A 20,818-nucleotide genomic window follows, 5' to 3' on the forward strand; every position below is an offset into this window, starting at 1 on the left:
GAGGAGGGAGGGGTGGAAATAAGAGAGAAAGAGGAGAGGGAGAAATATAGAGCGTGGAAAGAAAGAACAAGGGATTGAATGATAGAGAGGAGAAAACAGAGGGCAAGGAGAGAGAGAGATACAGAGAGAGAGAGAGAGAGAGACAGAGAGAGAGACAGACAGACAGACAGACAGACAGACAGACAGACAGACAGACAGACAGACAGACAGACAGACAGACAGACAGACAGAGATACAGAGAGAGAGACAGAGAGAGAGACAGAGAGAGAGACAGATAGAGAGGAGGAAAAAGAGAGACAGAGAGACAGAGAGAGAGGAGGAGAAAGAGAGACAGAGAGAGAGAGAGAGAGAGAGAGAGACAGAGAGAGAGGAGGAGAAAGAGAGACAGAGAGACAGAGAGAGAGCGAGAGAGAGCGGAGAGAGAGAGAGAGAGGATGAGACATGCAGAGAAAGAAGGAGTCATAAAGATGCATGCAGGGAAATGCTGAATGTATAGGACACACACTGACAGACAGAGAGAGACATGCAAGAGAGAAAGAGAAAGACACAGCGAGAGAGATACAGAGACTTAGAGAGGCGGACAGATAGAGACAGAGCAACAGAGATAGACGGAGAGAGAGAGAGAGATCATACTATAGTGTCCCATGTTTAATGAACAGTGCCCTAACCCTGGCAGAGTTACACTACCCCACTGGAGAGTAGAACAAGACAAAGAAGGATGGGACAATTAATTAGTGAGATGGTCTAGTCTAGAAGTACTCCTGCAGGGCCAACGAGAGAGTAGATACAACACAATGGGCTCCTGTCTGTCTGTCTGTCTGTCTGTCTGTCTGTCTGTCTGTCTGTCTGTCTGTCTGTCTGTCTGTCTGTCTGTCTGTCTGTCTGTCTGTCTGTCTGTCTGTCTGTCTGTCTGTCTGTCTGTCTGTCTGTCTGTCTCTGTCTGTCTGTGTGTGTGTGTGTGTGTGTGTGTGTGTGTGTGTGTGTGTGTCATATGACTTGTACTCACCCCCGGTAGCGTCTTCTGCTCATGCAAAGCACTCTGGGCCTTCAGCGCTGACTCCCTCGCACAGTATGTCAGGAATGCACATCCTGAGACAGAGAGAGAGAGAGAGAGAGAGAGAGAGAGAGAGCAAAAAGGAGAAAGAGAAAGAGAGGAGGGAAGAAAGGTAACAAGAGGGAGGAGAGAAAGATGATGAGATAGTTGATGATGTCATCTTTGTTTGTTAGATATGTGAGAATATAAAAACAAAGAGAGTCCATATGTATGACCTCCCAGTCATTTATTGGGTAGAAAAACACCAAGGTTCTGGCATCACCGGGCCTTCTTCAGGGTGAGGTTCTACATATTCTTCAGATATGTGAGAATAACATAACTATTGTGGATGGAGCCTCCTTGTCACGACAGTGACGGATGGTGGCGCCCCTCCTCGGCCGGGCGGAGCTCGGCGGTCGTCGTCGCCGGCCTACTAGCTACCATCGATCCCTTTTTGTTTCACTTTCGTTTGGTTAGGTCTAGGTAGGCACGCACCTGTTTTGGGTTAGTCATTAGTAAGGGGGGGTTATTTAGGTTAGCGTAGGATGTATGTGGTTGTACGTGATTGTGTTGCTTGTCCGGGTTTTTTGTGTTCGTAAAGAACGTGTACTGAGTTTTTCCTTCTGCCAGTGGTTTATTTTGTTTGTGTACACCACCGCAGAATCTTTCAGGGCTGCGCCCCTATACTTTGTCGACCACGTACAGTGCTTCCAATAAAGAAGTGTGGTCACGAACTCTCTCTGTCTCCTGCGCCTGACTCTACCTCTCCTGTTCCTCGAGCCAGCCCGTGACAGAAATCACGTACCAAAACTTAATGGAGTCAGCAGGAGCTTCAGCGCCAGCCATGTCCATGGAGGAAACCGTCGACCAACACTCCACCCTGCTCCACCGGCTGGGGAACGCCATGGATCAGGTGTTGGCGCGCCTGGAGAGCTGGGACCGACGCGCTCTCGGCCCCCTGAACGCGGCAGGCCAACAGCCTGCGCCCCCACCAGCACCCACAGCACCCAGTACCAGTGGGGTGAAACTCGCTCCCCCCAGGGAGTACAATGGAACGGCCGCTGGGTGTAAGGGCTTCTTACTCCAGTTGGAGTTATACCTGGCGACCGTTCGTCCCTCTCCCTCGGGGGAGGAGAGCGTCAGCGTCCTCGTCTCCTGCCTCACGGGTAAGGCCCTGGAATGGGCAAACGCCGTGTGGGACAGTCCGGACTCAGCCAGGGACAACTACCCAGAGTTCACCCGCCGCTTTCGGGCAGTATTCGATCATCCCCCGGAGGGGAGAGCGGCGGGTGAGCGGCTGTTTCACCTGAGGCAGGAGACGAGGAGCGCGCAGGATTTCGCTCTCGAGTTCCGGACCCTGGCCGCGGGAGCAGGGGTGGAATGAGAGGGCCCTTATAGATCACTACCGTTGTAGTTTGAGGGAGGACGTCCGCCGGGAATTAGCCTGTCGGGACACGACCCACACACTGGACCAACTGGTGGATCGGTCCATCCGACTGGACAATCTGCTGGCCGCCCGCGGACGTCCGACCCGGGCCCTGCTCATTCCACCCTCCAGCCCTCCTGCTCCCACGCCTATGGAGATAGGGGGGGCAGCAGCCAGGAAGACTGGAGGGGAAGGTCGCTCCTGCACCTCATGTGGTCGCAGAGGGCACACTGTGGACCGGTGCTGGGGAGACTCCCCTAGGAGTCCAGAAGGCAGGCAGAGCGCTCCTTTGACACCTCAGGTGAGTCAGCACCAGCCTCACCCAGACCCCCCTGTCCGTCACATGTATGTGTCAGTGTCCTTTCCTGGTTTCACCCCTCACTCCCGGTTTAAGGCGCTAGTCGATTCAGGCGCAGCAGGGAGTTTTATGGACCGTGGGGTCGCGGCTAAGTTAGGGATTCCCCTGGTCCAGTTGGACCAACTCTTCCCCGTGCACGCCCTAGACAGTCGACCACTAGGGTCAGGGCTGGTCAGGGAGGTCACTGTGCCTCTGGTTATGGTAATGCGGGGGGGTCATGAGGAGCGGATTAGTCTTTTCCTCATCGATTCCCCAGCATTTCCAGTGGTTCTAGGGATTCCCTGGCTAGCCACTCACAACCCTAAGATTTCGTGGGGACAGAGGGCTCTTAAGGGGTGGTCAAATGAGTGCTCGGGCAGGTGCATAGAAGTTTCCATCGGTGCGACAACGGTGGAGAGTCCAGACCAAGTCTCCACCGTGCACATTCCCTCAGAGTATGCCGATTTGGCTATCGCCTTCAGTAAAACGAAGGCGACCCAATTACCACCTCATCGACGAGGAGACTGTGCGATAAACCTCCAGGTGGGCGCTGCCCTTCCTCGTAGTCACGTTTATCCCCTGTCTCAGGAGGAAACAGCGGCTATGGAGACATACGTCACTGAGTCCTTGAGGCAGGGATACATTCGGCCATCTCACTCACCCGTCTCCTCGAGCTTCTTTTTCGTGAAGAAGAAGGAGGGAGGTCTGCGCCCGTGCATTGACTATAGAGGTCTAAATGCCATCACAGTGGGTTTCAGTTACCCACTACCTCTCATCGCCTCGGCGATGGAGTCATTTCACGGGGCGCGCTTCTTCACGAAATTGGATCTCAGGAGCGCATATAATCTGGTGCGTATCCGAGGAGGGGACGAGTGGAAAACGGCATTTAGTACCACATCTGGCCATTATGAGTACCTCGTCATGCCGTATGGGTTAAAGAATGCTCCCGCAGTCTTTCAATCCTTTGTGGACGAGATTCTCCGGGACCTGCTCGGTCAGGGTGCAGTGGTGTACATCGATGACATTCTGGTCTACTCCGCTACACGCGCCGAGCATGTGTCTCTGGTGCGCAAAGTGCTTGGGCGACTGGTGGAGCATGACCTATACGTCAAGGCTGAGAAATTTGAGTTTTCCAAACCAGCCGTCTCTTTCTTGGGGTATCGCATTTCCTCATCAGGGGTAGTGATGGAATGTGACCGCGTCTCAGCCGTGCGTAATTGGCCGACTCCCACCACGGTGAAGGAGGTGCAGCGGTTTTTGGGATTTGCCAATTACTACCGGAGGTTTATCCGGGGCTTTGGGCAGGTGGCGGCTCCCATTACCTCACTGTTGAAGGGGGGCCCGGTGCGGTTGCAGTGGTCCGCGGAGGCGGACAGGGCCTTTAGTCGTCTGAAGGTTTTGTTCACCGACGCTCCGGTGCTGGCGCACCCGGACCCCTCTTTGCCCTTCATAGTGGAGGTGGACGCGTCCGGGGCTGGGGTAGGAGCCGTGCTGTCCCAGCGCTCGGGCGCCCCCCCAAAGCTCCGCCCCTGCGCCTTCTTCTCTAGGAAGTTGAGTCCGGCGGAGCGTAACTATGATGTGGGGGACAGGGAGCTGTTGGCTGTGGTCAGAGCCCTGAAGGTGTGGAGACATTGGCTTGAGGGGGCACGTCACCCTTTTCTCATCTGGACTGACCACCGCAATCTGGAGTACATCCGGGCGGCGAGGAGACTGAACCCGCGTCAAGCCAGGTGGGCGATGTTCTTTACGAGATTTCGGTTTAACATCTCGTATATCCCTGGTTCCCGGAACACTAAGGCCGACGCACTGTCTCGTCTCCATGACGCCGAGGAACGGTCCACCGATCCTACTCCCATACTTCCAGCCTCCTGCCTGGTGGCACCGGTGGTCTGGGAGGTGGACGCGGACATCGAGCGGGCGTTACGGACGGAGCCTACTCCTCCGCAGTGTCCAGTGGGTCGTAAGTACGTTCCGCTCGATGTTCGCGATCGGCTGATTCGATGGGCTCACACGCTTCCCTCCTCGGGTCACCCAGGGGTTGAGCGGACAGTGCGTGGTCTTAGTGGGAGATACTGGTGGCCCACCTTGGTGAGGGACGTGAGGCACTATGTCTCCTCCTGTTCGGTGTGCGCTCAGAGTAAGGCTCCCAGGCACCTGCCTAGAGGGAAATTACAACCCCTCCCGGTTCCACAACGACCATGGTCCCACCTGGCGGTGGATTTCTTGACCGATCTCCCGCCGTCTCAGGGCAACACTACGATCCTGGTCGTTGTGGACCGGTTTTCTAAGTCCTGCCGTCTGCTTCCGTTACCCGGTCTTCCTACGGCCCTGCAGACCGCGGAAGCCTTATTCACCCACGTCTTCCGGCACTACGGGGTGCCCGAGGATATCGTCTCAGATCGAGGCCCCCAGTTCACGTCCCGAGTGTGGCGGGCGTTTATGGAGCGACTGGGGGTTTCGGTCAGTCTGACCTCGGGGTTTCACCCCGAAAGTAATGGGCAGGTGGAAAGGGTAAACCAGGAGGTGGGCAGGTTCCTGCGGTCCTACTGCCAGGACCGGCCAGGGGAGTGGGCAAGGTTCGTGCCATGGGCCGAAATGGCTCAGAACTCTTTGCGCCACTCCTCCACCAACATATCACCATTCCAATGTGTGTTGGGTTATCAGCCGGTCCTGGGGCCATGGCATCAGAGCCAGACGGAGGCCCCTGCGGTGGAGGAATGGGTTCAGCGCTCAAGGGAGACCTGGAACGCTGTGCAGGAATCCCTGGAACGAACCAGGGAGCGACAAAAAGCGAGCGCTGACCGGCACCGCAGCGAGGCCCCCGTGTTCACCCCAGGGGAGAGAGTCTGGCTCTCGACCCGGAACCTGCCCCTCCGCCTGCCCTGCCGGAAGCTGGGTCCGCGGTTTGTGGGGCCATTTAAAGTCCTGAGGAGAATAAACGAGGTGTGTTACAGATTACAACTTCCTTCTTATTATCGCATTAACCCCTCGTTTCATGTGTCTCTCCTCAGGCCGGTGGTAGCTGGTCCGCTGCAGGAAAATGAGGTACGGGAGGTCCCTCCACCCCCCCTGGACATCGGGGGGCCCCCGGCGTACACAGTCCGGTCCATCTTGGACTCCAGACGCCGGGCGAGGGGCCTGCAGTACCTCGTGGACTGGGAGGGGTACGGCCCGGAGGAGAGGTGCTGGGTACCGGTGGAGGACATACTGGACCCAGCGCTCATCCGGGAGTTCCACAGCCTCCATCCGGATCGCCCTGCGCCTTGCCCTCCGGGGCGTCCTCGAGGCCGGCGTCGACGCGCTGCGGGAGCCGCGCGTCAGGGGGGGAGTACTGTCACGACAGTGACGGATGGTGGCGCCCCTCCTCGGCCGGGCGGAGCTCGGCGGTCGTCGTCGCCGGCCTACTAGCTACCATCGATCCCTTTTTGTTTCACTTTCGTTTGGTTAGGTCTAGGTAGGCACGCACCTGTTTTGGGTTAGTCATTAGTAAGGGGGGGTTATTTAGGTTAGCGTAGGATGTGTGTGGTTGTACGTGATTGTGTTGCTTGTCCGGGTTTTTTGTGTTCGTAAAGAATGTGTACTGAGTTTTTTCCTTCTGCCAGTGGTTTATTTTGTTTGTGTACACCACCGCAGAATCTTTCAGGGCTGCGCCCCTATACTTTGTCGACCACGTACAGTGCTTCCAATAAAGAAGTGTGGTCACGAACTCTCTCTGTCTCCTGCGCCTGACTCTACCTCTCCTGTTCCTCGAGCCAGCCTGTGACACTCCTGGGCAGATGGACAGACACACAGGTTCATGCAGACAGAACACACACACTGAACAGTCAATCTGCTTATATTTATCTCTCTCTCCTACCCGCTTCCTTTCCCTGTTCCTCATTTTCAAGTCCATAATGTGAAAAGCGACTGGTTTTCTACAAGCCCCATAAACACAGTTAACCTACAGCTGACGAGGATACGACACGGCACAGCGCAACTCAAAACAGCACAGCTCAGAACAACACATCCTGAAGACCCAATAAAACTCACATTCACTCTATTCATCTAACTCACTACTAAAGAACCACTCACACTCGTTCCCAAACCTCTCTCTCTCTCTCTCTCTCTCATGTACCTGTGTGTAGGTAGAGCGGCTGGCCAGTGTTGTTCCTACACCTGTCACAAACCTGTCACCACCACTAAGACAACAGGCAGCAAGTTAACCAGGGCTGATCTCAGAGTAGTTATACACACAGCAGAGCAACATGCTAGCTCAGAACGCTTACAGAACCATCAGCCCTGTCCAGCATGACTCAACAACACACACACACACACATAATGACACACACAGACACACACAGACACACACAGAGACATACACACACAGAGACACACACATAATCAGACACACAGAGACACAAACAGACATACTGTAGAGACAAACACAGATACCGACAAAGAGACACACACACGCACACACTTATAACAACAGCAAGATTAGAACACCTCTACAAAGCGCACACACACACTTAATAGAAATTAACAATGACCCCCCCCTCCAAACACACACACACTTAATAGAAATTAACATTGACCCCCCCTCCAAACACACACACACTTAATAGAAATTAACAATGACCCCCCCCTCCAAACACACACACACTTAATAGAAATTAACATTGACCCCCCTCCAAACACACACACACTTAATAGAAATTAACAATGACCCCCCCTCCAAACACACACACACTTAATAGAAATTAACATTGACCCCCCCTCCAAACACACACACACTTAATAGAAATTAACAATGACCCCCCCTCCAAACACACACACACTTAATAGAAATTAACAATGACCCCCCCTCCAAACACACACACACTTAATAGAAATTAACAATGACCCCCCCAAACACACACACACTTAATAGAAATTAACATTGACCCCCCCCTCCAAACACACACACACTTAATAGAAATTAACAATGACCCCCCCCAAAACACACACACACTTAATAGAAATTAACAATGACCCCCCCCTCCAAACACACACACACTTAATAGAAATTAACAATGACCCCCCCTCCAAACACACACACACTTAATAGAAATTAACAATGACCCCCCCTCCAAACACACACACACTTAATAGAAATTAACAATGACCCCCCCTCCAAACACACACACACTTAATAGAAATTAACAATGACCCCCCCTCCAAACACACACACACTTAATAGAAATTAACAATGACCCCCCCTCCAAACACACACACACTTAATAGAAATTACCAATGACCCCCCCTCCTCCAAACACACACACACTTAATAGAAATTAACAATGACCCCCCCCTCCAAACACACACACACTTAATAGAAATTAACAATGACCCCCCCCTCCAAACACACACACACTTAATAGAAATTAACAATGACCCCCCTCCAAACACACACACACTTAATAGAAATTAACAATGACCCCCCCTCCAAACACACACACACTTAATAGAAATTAACAATGACCCCCCCTCCAAACACACACACACTTAATAGAAATTAACAATGACCCCCCCCTCCAAACACACACACACTTAATAGAAATTACCAATGACCCCCCCTACTCCAAACACACACACACTTAATAGAAATTAACAATGACCCCCCCTCCAAACACACACACACTTAATAGAAATTAACAATGACCCCCCCCTCCAAACACACACACACTTAATAGAAATTAACAATGACCCCCCCTCCAAACACACACACACTTAATAGAAATTAACAATGACCCCCCCTCCAAACACACACACACTTAATAGAAATTAACAATGACCCCCCCTCCAAACACACACACACTTAATAGAAATTAACAATGACCCCCCCTCCAAACACACACACACTTAATAGAAATTAACAATGACCCCCCTCCAAACACACACACACTTAATAGAAATTAACAATGACCCCCCCCTCCAAACACACACACACTTAATAGAAATTAACAATGACCCCCCCTCCAAACACACACACACTTAATAGAAATTAACAATGACCCCCCCTCCAAACACACACACACTTAATAGAAATTAACAATGACCCCCCCCTCCAAACACACACACACTTAATAGAAATTAACAATGACCCCCCCTCCAAACACACACACACTTAATAGAAATTAACAATGACCCCCCCTCCAAACACACACACACTTAATAGAAATTAACAATGACCCCCCCTCCAAACACACACACACTTAATAGAAATTAACAATGACCCCCCAAACACACACACACTTAATAGAAATTAACAATGACCCCCCCCCTCCAAACACACACACACTTAATAGAAATTAACAATGACCCCCCTCCAAACACACACACACTTAATAGAAATTAACAATGACCCCCCAAACACACACACACTTAATAGAAATTAACAATGACCCCCCCCTCCAAACACACACACACTTAATAGAAATTAACAATGACCCCCCCTCCAAACACACACACACTTAATAGAAATTAACAATGACCCCCCCTCCAAACACACACACACTTAATAGAAATTAACAATGACCCCCCCTCCAAACACACACACACTTAATAGAAATTAACAATGACCCCCCCTCCAAACACACACACACTTAATAGAAATTAACAATGACCCCCCCTCCAAACACACACACACTTAATAGAAATTAACAATGACCCCCCCCTCCAAACACACACACACTTAATAGAAATTAACAATGACCCCCCCTCCAAACACACACACACTTAATAGAAATTAACAATGACCCCCCCTCCAAACACACACACACTTAATAGAAATTAACAATGACCCCCCCTCCAAACACACACACACTTAATAGAAATTAACAATGACCCCCCTCCAAACACACACACACTTAATAGAAATTAACAATGACCCCCCTCCAAACACACACACACTTAATAGAAATTAACAATGACCCCCCCTCCAAACACACGCACACTTAATAGAAATTAACAATGACCCCCCCCTCCAAACACACACACACTTAATAGAAATTAACAATGACCCCCCCCTTCAAACACACACACACTTAATAGAAATGAACAATGACCCCCCCTCCAAACACACACACACTTAATAGAAATTAACAATGACCCCCCCTCCAAACACACACACACTTAATAGAAATTAACAATGACCCCCCCTCCAAACACACACACACACTTAATAGAAATTAACAATGACCCCCCCCTCCAAACACACACACACTTAATAGAAATTAACAATGACCCCCCCCCCTTCAAACACACACACACTTAATAGAAATTAACATTGACCCCCCCCTCACAACACACACACACACAGGGCCCTCTTAAAGATGGGCTTATTGTTGCAGCTCTAAAGGGGATTCTCCAAACTGGAGATGGTCTCCCTCTCAGCAGGCTTGAATCAGTAGGCTTACCACTCCATTATACTGACTGGAGAAACGGCTAAGCTGTTACATAACACCCCAGGTCAGAAAAATGGGTCTACCTAGTGTGTGTGTGTGTGACTGTATACTAGACTAGAGGTATGCCAGGGTTAGACAGACATTAAGATAACACCCATCATCTGAACTAGAGTGACTTGGGGTCATGGCTTAAAGGCTAAGGGTCAGGACACCTGCTGAGAGAGAGAGCGAGAGCGAGAGCGAGAGCGAGAGAGAGAGAGAGAGAGAGAGAGAGAGAGAGAGAGAGAGAGAGAGGTGTTCGGGAGTATTTCTAAGGATATGACAGGCTGCTCTCCAGTCATAGAGGATGTCTTTATGCCCATCTCTCTAATAATGTAGGAGCTGTTGGCGTTTCCCAGAAAATCCCAATGTTTAACCTACAGATTGGACCGCATTCCATGTTTTCCCATTTAAGGTGAGGGAGGGCTGGGGCGGAGAGATAAACAGAGAGATCAGGACGACAGTGATCCAAAAACCAACCAAGCTCACGACTGAGTACACACACGCGCACGTGTGTACGCACGTGCACAGACACTAGAGGATTAGAGAGTGTGAGCGAGAGAGAGCAAAACAGAGAGAAAGACTGAAAGAGAGAAAGAATATACTCCCTCCTTCCCCCATCCTCTCCCAGAAGACACTGTTTGATATACAGTACCAGTCAAAAGTTTGACTGGTACACACCTACTCATTCAAAGGCTTTTCTTTATTTGTACTATTTTCTACATTTTAGAATAATAGTGAAGATATCAAAACTATGAAAGAACACATATGGAATCATGTAGTAACCAAAAAAGTGTTAAACAAACCAAAATATATTTAATATTTTAGTAGCCACCCTTTGCCTTGATGACAGCTTTGCACACTCTTGGCATTCTCTCAACCAGCTTCACCTGGAATGCTTTTCCAACAGTCTTGAAGGAGTTCCCACATATGCTGAGCACTTGTTGCTGCTTTTCTACACTCTGCGGTCCAAGTCATCCCAAACCATCTCAATTGGGTTGAGGTCGGGTGATTGTGATGTCATCTGATGCAGCACTCTCTCACTCTCATTCTTGGTCAAATAGCCCTTACACAGCCTGGAGGTGTGTTCGGTCATTGTCCTGTTGAAAAATAAATGATAGTCCCACTAAGCCCAAACCAGATGGGATGGTGTATCGCTGCAGAATGCTGTGGTAGTCATGCTGGTTAAGTGTGCTCTGAATTCAAAATAAATCACAGACAGTGTCACCAGCAAAGCACCCCCACACCTCCTCCTCCATGCTTCATGGTGGGAACTACACATACAGAGATTCATCTGTTCACCTACACTTTGTTTCATAAAGACCCAGCGGTTGGAACCAAAAATCTCAAATTTGGACTCCAGACCAAAGGACAGATTTCCACCTGTACAATGTCCATTGTTCATGTTTCTTGGCCCAAGCAAGTCTCTTCTTCTTATTGGTGTCCTTTAGTAGTAGTTTCTTTGCAGCAATTCGACCATGAAGGCCTGATTCATGCAGTCTCCTCTGAACAGTTGATGTTGAGATGTGTCTGTTACTTGAACTCTGTGAAGCATTTATTTGGGCTGCAATTTCTGAGGCTGGTAACTAATGAAATTATTCTCTGCAGCAGAGGTAACTCTGGGTCTTCCTTTCCTGTGGCAGTCCTCATGAGAGCCAGTTTCATCATAGCGCTTGATGGTTTTTGCGACTGCACTTGAAAAAACTTTCAAACTTCTTGAAATTTTCCAGACTGACTGAACTTCATGTCTTAAAGTAATGATAGAATGTTGTTTCTCTTTGCTTATTTGAGCTGTTCTTGAGATAATATGGACTTGGTCTTTTACCAAATAGGGCAATCTTCTGTATACCACCACTACCTTGTCACAACACAACTGATGCATTAAGAAGGAAATAAATTCCCCAAATTAACTTTTAACAAGGCACAACGGTTAATTGAAATGCATTCCGGGTGACCACCTCATGAAGCTGGTTGAGAGAATGCCAAAAGTGTGCAAAGCTGCCATCAAGGCAAAGGGTGTCTACTTAGAAGAAACTCAAATATAAAATATATTTTGATTTGTTTAACACTTTTTTGGTTAATACATGATTCCATTTGTGTTATTTCATAGTTTTAATATCTTCACTATTATTCTAAAATGTAGAAAATAGTAAAATAAAGAAAAACCCTTGAATGAGTCCAAACTTTTGATTGGTACTGTATGTGATCAGGAGAGGGTGATTAGTGACAGAGTTTCCATGGTGACCCATCATCAGACACATGCTAAACAGACAGCCTACTCTACTGTGGAAGTGTTAACATCAATGATAGTGCTACTACACCAGCATTACTATCAACCTAGACCAGCATTACTATCAACCTAGACCAGCATTACTATCAACCTACACCAGCATTACTATCAACCTAGACCAGCATTACTATCAACCTACACCAGCATTACTATCAACCTATACCAGCATTACTATCAACCTACACCAGCATTACTATCAACCTAGACCAGCATTACTATCAACCTAGACCAGCATTACTATCAACCTAGACCAGCATTACTATCAACCTACACCAGCATTACTATCAACCAATACCAGCATTACTATCAACCTAGACCAGCATTACTATCAACCTAGACCAGCATTACTATCAACCTAGACCAGCATTACTATCAACCTATACCAGCATTACTATCAAACTAGACCAGCATTACTATCAACCTAGACCAGCATTACTATCAACCTAGACCAGCATTACTATCAACCTACACCAGCATTACTACCAACCTATACCAGCATTACTATCAACCTACACCAGCATTACTATCAACCTAGACCAGCATTACTATCAACCTAGACCAGCATTACTATCAACCAATACCAGCATTACTATCAACCTATACCAGCATTACTATCAACCTAGACCAGCATTACTATCAACCTAGACCAGCATTACTATCAACCTAGACCAGCATTACTATCAACCTACACCAGCATTACTATCAACCTATACCAGCATTACTATCAACCTACACCAGCATTACTATCAACCTAGACCAGCATTACTATCAACCTAGACCAGCATTACTATCAACCTAGACCAGCATTACTATCAACCTACACCAGCATTACTATCAACCAATACCAGCATTACTATCAACCTAGACCAGCATTACTATCAACCTAGACCAGCATTACTATCAACCTAGACCAGCATTACTATCAACCTAGACCTGCATTACTATCAAACTAGACCAGCATTACTATCAACCTAGACCAGCATTACTATCAACCTAGACCAGCATTACTATCAACCTACACCAGCATTACTACCAACCTATACCAGCATTACTATCAACCTACACCAGCATTACTATCAACCTAGACCAGCATTACTATCAACCTAGACCAGCATTACTATCAACCAATACCAGCATTACTATCAACCTATACCAGCATTACTATCAACCTAGACCAGCATTACTATCAACCTAGACCAGCATTACTATCAACCTACACCAGCATTACTATCAACCTACACCAGCATTACTATCAACCTAGACCAGCATTACTATCAACCTAGACCAGCATTACTATCAACCTACACTAGCATTACTATCAACCTATACCAGCATTACTATCAACCTACACCAGCATTACTATCAACCTACACCAGCATTACTATCAACCTATACCAGCATTACTATCAACCTACAAAAGCATTACTATCAACCTACACCAGCATTACTATCAACCTAGACCAGCATTACTATCAACCTAGACCTGCATTACTATCAACCTACACCAGCATTACTATCAACCTAGACCAGCATTACTATCAACCTACACCAGCATTACTATCAACCTAGACCAGCATTACTATCAACCTACACCAGCATTACTATCAACCTAGACCAGCATTACTATCAACCTACACCAGCATTACTATCAACCTACACCAGCATTACAATCAACCTACACCAGCATTACTATCAACCTAGACCAGCATTACTATCAACCTAGACCAGCATTACTATCAACCTAGACCTGCATTACTATCAACCTAGACCAGCATTACTATCAACCGACACCAGCATTACTATCAACCGACACCAGCATTACTATCAACCTAGACCAGCATTACTATCAACCTAGACCAGCATTACTATCAACCTACACTAGCATTACTATCAACCTATACCAGCATTACTATCAACCTACACCAGCATTACTATCAACCTATACCAGCATTACTATCAACCTAGACCAGCATTACTATCAACCTACACCAGCATTACTATCAACCTACACCAGCATTACTATCAACCTAGACCAGCATTACTATCAACCTAGACCTGCATTACTATCAACCTAGACCAGCATTACTATCAACCTAGACCAGCATTACTATCAACCTACACCAGCATTACTATCAACCTACACCAGCATTACTATCAACCTAGACCAGCATTACTATCAACCTAGACCTGCATTACTATCAACCTAGACCAGCATTACTATCAACCTAGACCAGCATTACTATCAACCTAGACCTGCATTACTATCAACCTAGACCAGCATTACTATCAACCTAGACCAGCATTACTATCAACCTAGACCAGCATTACTATCAACCTACACCAGCATTACAATCAACCTACACCAGCATTACTATCAACCTAGACCAGCATTACTATCAACCTAGACCAGCATTACTATCAACCTACATCAGCATTACTATCAACCTAGACCTGCATTACTATCAACCTAGACCAGCATTACTATCAACCTAGACCAGCATTACTATCAACCTAGACCAGCATTACTATCAACCGACACCAGCATTACTATCAACCTACAACAGCATTACTATCAACCTACACTAGCACACACACTTGATCTTGAAAATATTTTTAAGTGTGTGTCTTAATCTCCTGTGGCTGTATGTTTGTGTGTGTGTGTGTGTGTGTATCGTGTGTGTTCGTGCATGTGTGTGTGTGTGTGTGTGTGTGTGTGTGTGTGTGTGTGTGTGTGTTTGTTTATTTGTGGGTGTCTGCCTGTCTGTCTGCCAGTGAGTAGTCTAGCCCAAACGCCTATTTGTGTCCGGAATTATTTCTACAGGTGGCTGGGTTCCCATTATTCGCCTACCTTTGTGCATGCCGGTGTATTTGTCCTTTATCACCGTCAGCTCGTAGATCTTCCCGAACTGTTCAAAGATCGGTTTGAGGTCCTTCTCCTCTAGATTCCGAGGAATCTGCCCCACGAACAGCTTGATCGCGTCGGCTTCCTTCATCGGGACACAGCGGGGAGAACGACAGGCGCTTTGCGGGGTTCGAGGTGAGAAGAGCGGGGTGAGTGCGAGCAGAGTCGTGATCCTCTGGAGAGAAGCGACCAGAGCTGGAGGGTGTTGGAGGAGAGAAGGAAAAGGAGATGGACATAAAAACAAGATATGTAAATGTGTTATTTTCTTTTTTTCACAATATAGGATAATCATTGATTAATTGAATAAAACCAAATCAATATTTTTGGATGAATTCTCATATATTTACAATATTAGCCTATTGACACAAACAATGGCACTTGCGCTTCTCACAAAAACAATTATGCAAATGATGATCAGCCAATCAAAAAATAATTAAGACATTTAAATTGCAATAAAACCGAAATTAAAATTAAATATCAATAAAACTGATATATTACCTTTAGGACGTGAGAGTGTTCGGAGCCCCTGGGGAAAGGAAAATATATGGTTTAGACGGTAGATGAGCGCTGTAGAGCGGCTGTGAGCGGTTTCTTTGTTTGGCCAGCTGTAGGTTACATACACTCATTGGATGTCAACGTATGGGGGCTCATCTCTTTGTCCGCCCCGGCTCAACATACACACAAAACACACACAAAACACATGCGCACAAAAACACAATATGGAGCCTTGGTGTTAAAAATCCTACCGATTTCAAGAGATCCTTCACTCCACGTTGTGAAATAATCCCCAGAGTAATTTGAGATTATTTTGTTTATTTTTCCACGTTTTGCCGTGGCGTTGTTGTCTTCAGTGCGCGTCTCCTGTTATCCTCCCTCGGGGAATAGGAGGCTCTATGCGATTCGTTCTCCGCTCTTTGTGCCAATCGCTCCCTCTCCCGGTTTCGAATCCGTAACAGATCAGTGGAGTTGCTGCTCCCGTTAAGGTCTCACGTCTTGGCAAGCGACCATCAGATCACATATCCCCAACCCGGTGCCTTGGTGATCCGTTATTTGCTCTATCCTCTCGTCACGACTCTTGGCAAATCCGGTCAGTCACTCTCTGAGTATTGCCCTGTCTGTTAGAATAGTCAAATTTCTGCAATAATTAGGCTACAAGGCTATATTCTTTAAAACTATTTCTGTAGCAGCCAGCTATTGATAAATCCAGCAGTCCATTTATATAGACATTTAAAGGCTAACACATATATTAAAATATACTTATTAATATCTAACGTTTTCCTCCCGCGCTACCCCTCTTTCCCTCAGTGTATAGGCTACCGTAGCTTTTGACGTCGTCTGCCGGTGTCTCCCTCTCTCTATCCTGCCCTCCCTCCCCCCTCTCCCTCGAGCGGTTGACAGGCTGTGACGTAAAAGGCAGGGACCGTCAAAAACTCTACTCCAACCTTAAAAAGAAAACCCATTTTATCTTTCGGCGTAGCCTACACCTTTTAGCCCTGAAAGTAAAATATAGGGAACACTGTGGAATATATATGGACAGCTATTTCAGTTATCAAAACCAGGATTAGTCGACAATTTGTATAAGCGTTTTCAAACAAGCTCTTTGACTATGTCTTCGTTAGTGTCCAGTATGTATGTGCTCGTGGACGGTGCCTGTAGTTCTGGAACGCCGTGCTGCCTATTGTTCTGGCAGCGAGCTCTGGCCGTGGTGCTGAAGCCTGCCATACTACCAGCGCGCGCGAGCGGCGTCACGACTACAGCTGCGCACACAACACGCACACGCCAGCCTTGAGGTTGCCCTAACCAGTTCTCTTCTGCGTGTTGAACAAACGCTACATTCGTAGTCATATCCACGATGTGCACAAATAGGCTAGCCTAATGTGCGAGAGAAAGGGGAGAGAGCGAAAATAGAGAAGATAGGCCTATACTACAGACTACACTGATCTAACAGTATGGGTTAACCTACAATAATACACCGTCGTATCAGCCTAGTGAGGGAGGGATCCTCCCCGCTCTGATACAGACAGGCACAGCAGACCTCATCTGTCCATGGTCCTGAACCAATATATTTACAACCTTCATCAAACTATGAAGCTTTTTAACTCATCTTTATTGCTGGTGGGGTTCTCTTTGGTCTCTTTCGGGTGTGTTTTTTCTTTTCTTCTGCCACCTCCTCGCGCTTAAGGAGAGGAGTCAGAGAGTTCAGGGTAATTTACTCTGAAAGGTCACCATCTGCCTCCCACCACCTCATGCCCCCTCTCCCCGCCTACTGCCCCCCATCGTTATATATCGTCAGTTCACACACGCCGGGTCTATACCAGGAACAAGCCGCTGGACGGCACGCGCGGCCTTACCCGGAGATCTACACCGTATCACTGAGCGTAGCTGTAGGCAACAGCACGAGCATGCATGAGGAACTCATGCTCGGGCCTCTTTCATGGTGGTGTCAGAACTGGAGGCTTTTCGGTTTCTCTGTCGTCTGTGGGGTAGGCCTAGGGCTAGAATAGGGCGAAATTGCCCCCTATTGATCCTGATTTACGGTCAGTTTAGCATTTATACCCAGAATGGTGTCGTTTGTTCGTAGAGAAAACGTTAGATCCATGAAGTCATATTAAGCTTGCTTGAGTTATCATCACAACACAAACGAGTCTATTCTGAACAAGGGAAGACAAGTCGGCTACAGCTTCACAAGCACACAATACTGAGGACATGTAGGTCTACTTTATTACAATGTACTGTAGGTCTCAATGGACATTGAGGCCTGCTAATTGGGGGGAAGAAAAGTGCACAAAATAGAAAAAGGCAAACTATTTTCTCATTATAGTTTTTATTTCAAATTAAGTTTGTGATAGCATTTTCCACACACTCGTTTGCCTTTTTCAAAATAATACAAAATCCATATACTTCTATGCAATAACTTCTGATCATAAACTCTGACACGATAGCAACAAAGGGAATTTGCTACAGCTCCTCTTAAGCAAAAAAATAAATTACATGTATTTTTTATAATAGATAAATTACTATCCTTTTTTTCAGACTTTTTAATATAAAACTTTTTGTTTCTACTAAAAACGATTTAAAACATGAGAATGACATTCACAGATAGACTCATACAAGAATACACCCATGGCTGCATACTCACACAAATAAACACAAATAGGCAACTTCACAGAGACAGGACGACAAACACACACAAACACACACAACACACACCATCCAAGGGTAGCAAAATATAATTTGTTCTTCTTAATATGATGACTGAAAAATATTAATACTTTTATATGAATATATGCATACAGTTAACATGTACAGTATGCCTAAAATTCAAATCATACCACAATATAGGAGATATTTATGTATATGTATATTAAGTATATGTTCACACAGAAATATAGACATACAAATATAATATTGACTGACAAATATACACATCGTTCACCTGTGGAGTGTGTGTGTGTGTGTGTGTGTGTGTGTGTGTGTGTGTGTCCGTATGATGTAGACGTAACATACAGTAACATGTTACAACTATGTCATAAGGCATAGGGGCAATATATGTTAAAAAGAGCTTTGTTTAAGTCAAAGACAACCCTTTTAAACGTTTTCAGTAAAAACACAAATTAGTTAGGGAGATGTTCCTTACTACTGTCACAACTTGCTCCTTTGGGAGTTAAAGGCCCAGTGCACTCAAAAACGTGATTTCCCTATGTTTTATATATCCTTCAACACTATGAGTTTGGAATAATACTGTGAAATTGTGAAAATTATGATAATTCCATTTTAGTGTAAGGGCTGTTTGAAAAGACCGCCTGAAATTTCACCCTGTTTTGGTGGGATGAAGTTTTGGTCTGCCTGGTGACATCACCAGTTAGTTAAGAGACCAATAAGAGAAATAGTTTCAAACCTCTCTGCCAATAACAGCTACAGTAGTTTTCAGTTTCCTAGCAAAAGTCTTGCTTGAGAAATTGCTCTTTGCTAAGAAGTTTTTTTTTCTTCTTTTTGACCATTTAAATTGAAAACAATCACAGTAAGGTACTTAATTGTTACCCAGAAAGGATTTGATATTGAGATAAAAACAGCTGAATTGGACCTTTAAGACACAGCTTGCTCTTCAGCATATTGTGGAAAATGCATTTCTGAAAATGAATGCATAAATGAATACAATGTTATTTCAATACCATTCTTGAACATATTGATGGGTCAGATGATGCAATTGAAATGTCTCAGGTGGTGGTATATTTTCTGTATGTAGCAGAGGTGGTTCGGTGTAACCTTAGCTGAGACCTGAACACTGGTATTAGCTCTCAGGGGTAATGCCTTGGCTTTAGTTCAGTGGGCTAACAGTCGTGAGGGCACAGGTTGGATACCTGGACAGTCACCAATAGACCATACAGTCGTTTCATTCTACCCCTGCTTGTTTTCAGATTGGGGGCGTTCTCAGGTTATGGACATCTCTCCACTATTGTCCTTTAAAAACAGGTCACTTGTACTAGGCCACCATTTTACATTTTGGTATGTTTTCACCAAATGTTGATGATGCTGTATAAACACTGAGGAGACATTTAAAATAGTTTTTTTTTGCGTATAGAACACAAACATAGAAAACATACATCATAGAAACTTCCAGCAGGTTTTATACTGCTATTGGGTTATATCTTCTGGGTCCCATCTATCCATACTAGCATACTACATAGTATGCATGGACAATACTTCACCTCACACTCAGTAGTATGCAAGTTTGGCTACTGGGACAGAGCTCTGGACCCAGGTCCTGGGTGTACATACATCATCCACAGCATCTCTCAGCCATAGAAACAGAAAGAGTGGACATAGAAATCAGATGTATTCCATATCATGGAGCTCTGTACAATGTCATTGGATTTTTTTTTGCATACGCAGATAACCCATAAAATGTAAGAAATGTAGTAAGTAACAAATTAACTCACATTCCAAAACATCCCTTTTCTAACGGCTGTACATCTGGCCCAGAACACAATTCAATCCCCACTTCATGTGGTAATATATCCACTCTACCCACTCCATTTCTATGGTCTGATCATTTCTATGGTAACCTGCACTTTGACTTCTAACCCCTTAAACCCTGACCCCTGGCTGACCTCGGCTGGAAGCCTGTTATTGGCTGGTCAGTGCCTCTTGGCCCGCTGAGCACTCTGGGTACATGAGGCGCAGCAGGCAGTCTTGTAGTAGGAGTAGACACACAGTCTGGCCTGAACCACCATCACACAGTTATGACGCCGGTCCCGGCAGTTCTCATCTACAGAGAGAGTAGAGCAGAGGAGAGGGGGAGAGTGGAGGGGAGGAGGAGAGGGGGAGAGGGGAGGAGGAGTGGGGGGAGAGGGAAGAGTGGAGGGG

At 46.5% G+C, this 20,818-nt stretch overlaps 2 protein-coding genes across 5 annotated transcripts in view; both read right to left on the reverse strand.

Moving 5' to 3' along the window:
* Window positions 1-16,789, reverse strand: part of LOC106573460 (CUGBP Elav-like family member 3) — an 80,852-nt gene extending 64,063 nt beyond the window's left edge. For 2 of the 3 annotated variants that reach the window (XR_006760032.1, XM_045699163.1), the window contains exons 1-4: window positions 16,198-16,788; window positions 15,950-15,977; window positions 15,398-15,646; window positions 1,007-1,089 (exon numbers count right to left, since the gene is read on the reverse strand). Coding sequence is in view for 2 of the 3 variants with exons in the window: in XM_045699163.1 (XP_045555119.1) it covers window positions 1,007-1,089; window positions 15,398-15,542 (228 nt within the window). In the remaining variant the exon portion in view is untranslated. Of the gene's footprint in view, window positions 1-1,006; window positions 1,090-15,397; window positions 15,647-15,949; window positions 15,978-16,197 lie in introns of all 3 variants that reach the window. The other variant, XM_045699177.1, reaches the window with a different exon arrangement.
* A 1,467-nt stretch (window positions 16,790-18,256) lies between these two features.
* Window positions 18,257-20,818, reverse strand: part of LOC106573456 (ADAMTS-like protein 4) — a 139,083-nt gene continuing 136,521 nt past the window's right edge. For both annotated transcript variants that reach the window (XM_045699199.1, XM_045699188.1), the window contains exon 17: window positions 18,257-20,720. In XM_045699199.1, the coding sequence (XP_045555155.1) occupies window positions 20,590-20,720 (131 nt within the window). In that variant the 3' untranslated portion in view covers window positions 18,257-20,589. The remainder of the gene's footprint in view (window positions 20,721-20,818) is intronic.

This window comes from Salmo salar, chromosome ssa02 (assembly GCF_905237065.1).
Source record: "Salmo salar chromosome ssa02, Ssal_v3.1, whole genome shotgun sequence".
Taxonomy (NCBI): Eukaryota; Metazoa; Chordata; class Actinopteri; order Salmoniformes; family Salmonidae; genus Salmo; species Salmo salar.